General features: G+C 45.7%; 1 protein-coding gene across 9 annotated transcripts in view; it reads right to left on the bottom strand.

Moving 5' to 3' along the window:
• The window catches only part of ncor2 (nuclear receptor corepressor 2), an 88,823-nt gene that overhangs the window by 24,866 nt on the left and 61,457 nt on the right, over positions 1–2,500 (bottom strand). For all 9 annotated transcript variants that reach the window (XM_060881979.1, XM_060881981.1, XM_060881987.1 and 6 more), the window contains exons 19-20: positions 2,448–2,500; positions 659–1,049 (exon numbers count right to left, since the gene is read on the bottom strand). The exon at positions 2,448–2,500 is cut by the window's right edge. In XM_060881979.1, coding sequence (XP_060737962.1) covers positions 659–1,049; positions 2,448–2,500 — 444 coding nt within the window. The remainder of the gene's footprint in view (positions 1–658; positions 1,050–2,447) is intronic.

The raw sequence follows: 2,500 nt of genomic DNA, 5'->3' as shown, positions 1-2,500 counted from the left end.
AGACACACACACAGACAGACACACACACAGACAGACACACACACAGACAGACACACACACAGACACACACACAGACACACACAGACACACACACAGACACACACACAGACACACACACACACACAGACAGACACACACAGACACACAGACACACAGACACACACACAGACACACACACAGACACACACACACACACAGACAGACACACACACAGACACACACACAGACACACACACACACAGACACACACACACAGACACACACACAGACACACACACAGACACACAGACACACACACACACAGACACACACAGACACACACACACACACACAGACACACAGACACACACACAGACACACACACACACACACACACACAGACACACACACACACACAGACACACACACACACACACACACAGACACAGACACAGACACACACACAGACACACACACAGACACACACACAGACACACACACAGACACACACACAGACACACACACAGACACACACACAGACACACACACAGACACACACACAGACACACACACACACAGCAGGACAAACTGAAGCCTGCTCCACCAAGCAGCTCTTTTCCTCAAGGCCACCTTTTCGTCCCTAAGCACCAAACCTCACTGTCCTGAAACACACCCCCACCTGTTCTTCTCTGTGTTGTCAGTCTCCTCCACCTCGTCAGCGCTGCACGTCGCACTGGAATCGCTGTCTCGCCCTCCTTGCTCCCTTTCTCTTTTCCTTCCTTCTTTCCTCCCTTCTTCCACCTCCAGAGATGGAGGCTTCTTATCCTCCACTTCCCCTTGAACCTCGTGGTCCGTTCCCTCGGGCCGCTCTTCCTGCTTCACGGCTCCCTGCTCACACTTGATTTGCGGTTTCTCCTCCTCGGGAGCATCTTTGTCAGAGGAAGATGTCGATGCAGAGGTGGTGTGCTGCGCGGATTTAAAGCGGCCTGAGCTGGAATCTTTGGCCTTACTGCTCTCTGAGGAGTGCGGGGATGGGAGACTCTCTGTGTCTGAGCTCTGGTTAGGGCCTCCTAGAGAAAAGGTGAACAGTGTTAGATGCTGGTTATTGGCGTTAATGGCAAAATGACCTCCTCTCTAACTGGTATAGATCTACTGTATACTCTAACAAACTAACAACAGAGGAAAATAACGCAACGAAGCCACCGAATCGTTCATAAAACTGATCATGAACGATCACGTCAGCAATGTGAAACTTCTATAAACAACGGAGCAACAAACCACACCTGAAACTCTGCACACAGGTAAAAGTGACAGAAGCATTACAAACACATTCATGGGATGTGTGAAGCCATTCGTTCAAGACAAATCATGGTCCAAGGCGTTTCTCATAGTAAAGCCACTTTCCCTGGATCAAAAAACATTCTCAGTTTAAAGCCACTTTCTAATGATGAAGCAACTTTTAGTATTTAATAGAAAAAGTGAACAGACACTAAATCAACTTTTTTCATAAAGCCTCTTTTCTCAGGATAAAGTCACTTTGCTCAGGATAAAGTCACTTTGCTCAGGATAAAGTCACTTTGCTCAGGATAAAGTCACATTGCTCAGCATAAAGCCACTTTTCTCAACATAAAGCCACCTTTTTCTCAACATAAAGCCACTTTTTTCTCAACATAAAGCCACTTTTTTCTCAACATAAAGCCACTTCCCTCCGGTTAAAGCCTCTTTACGCAGGATAAAGTCACTTTGCTCAGCATAAAGTCACTTTTCCCAGGTTAAAGCCACTTTTCTCAAGTTAAAGCCAGTGTTCTCAGCATATAAAGCCACTTTTCTCAAATTAAAGCCACTTCCCTCAGGTTAAAGCCACTTTTCTCAAGTTAAAGCCACTTTTTTCTCAAATTAAAGCCACTTCCCTCAAGTTAAAGCCACTTTTCTCTCAGCATTAAGCCACTTTTCTCAGCATTAAGCCACGTTTCTCAGCATTAAGCCACGTTTCTCAGCATTAAGCCACGTTTCTCAGCATTAAGCCACGTTTCTCAGCATTAAGCCACTTTCCTCAGCATAAAGCCACTTTTCTCAAGTTAAAGCCACTTCCCTCAGGTTAAAGCCACTTTTCTCAGGTTAAAGCCACTTCCCTCGGGTTAAACCAACGTTTCTCAAGTTAAAGCCACTTCCCTCATGTTAAAGCCACGTTTCTCAGCATAATGCCACTTTTCTCAGGTTAATGCCACTTACTTCGTGATAAAGTCACTTTTTTTCCCCCAAAGTAAAGACACTTTTATTGAATAAAGCCACTTTCCCATTATAAAGATACTTCAAGCTCACTCTAAACCCTGTAACTGTACAGTGGATCTGTATATACTGTCCAGTGAAACACAGATTATTACACCATTATTATTCATGGCAGGTGTGTTTGTGTGTGTGTGTGCGTGTGTGTGTGTGTGTGTGTGTGTGTGTGCGCGTGTGTTTACCCTCTCCATCCTCCTGAGCTTCCTCCTCATTGCCGCTGCCCCCAGATCCCTCC

Source organism: Tachysurus vachellii, chromosome 11 (genome assembly GCF_030014155.1).
Source record: "Tachysurus vachellii isolate PV-2020 chromosome 11, HZAU_Pvac_v1, whole genome shotgun sequence".
Lineage (NCBI taxonomy): Eukaryota > Metazoa > Chordata > Actinopteri > Siluriformes > Bagridae > Tachysurus > Tachysurus vachellii.
This window is presented reverse-complemented; position numbering and strand designations above follow the sequence as displayed.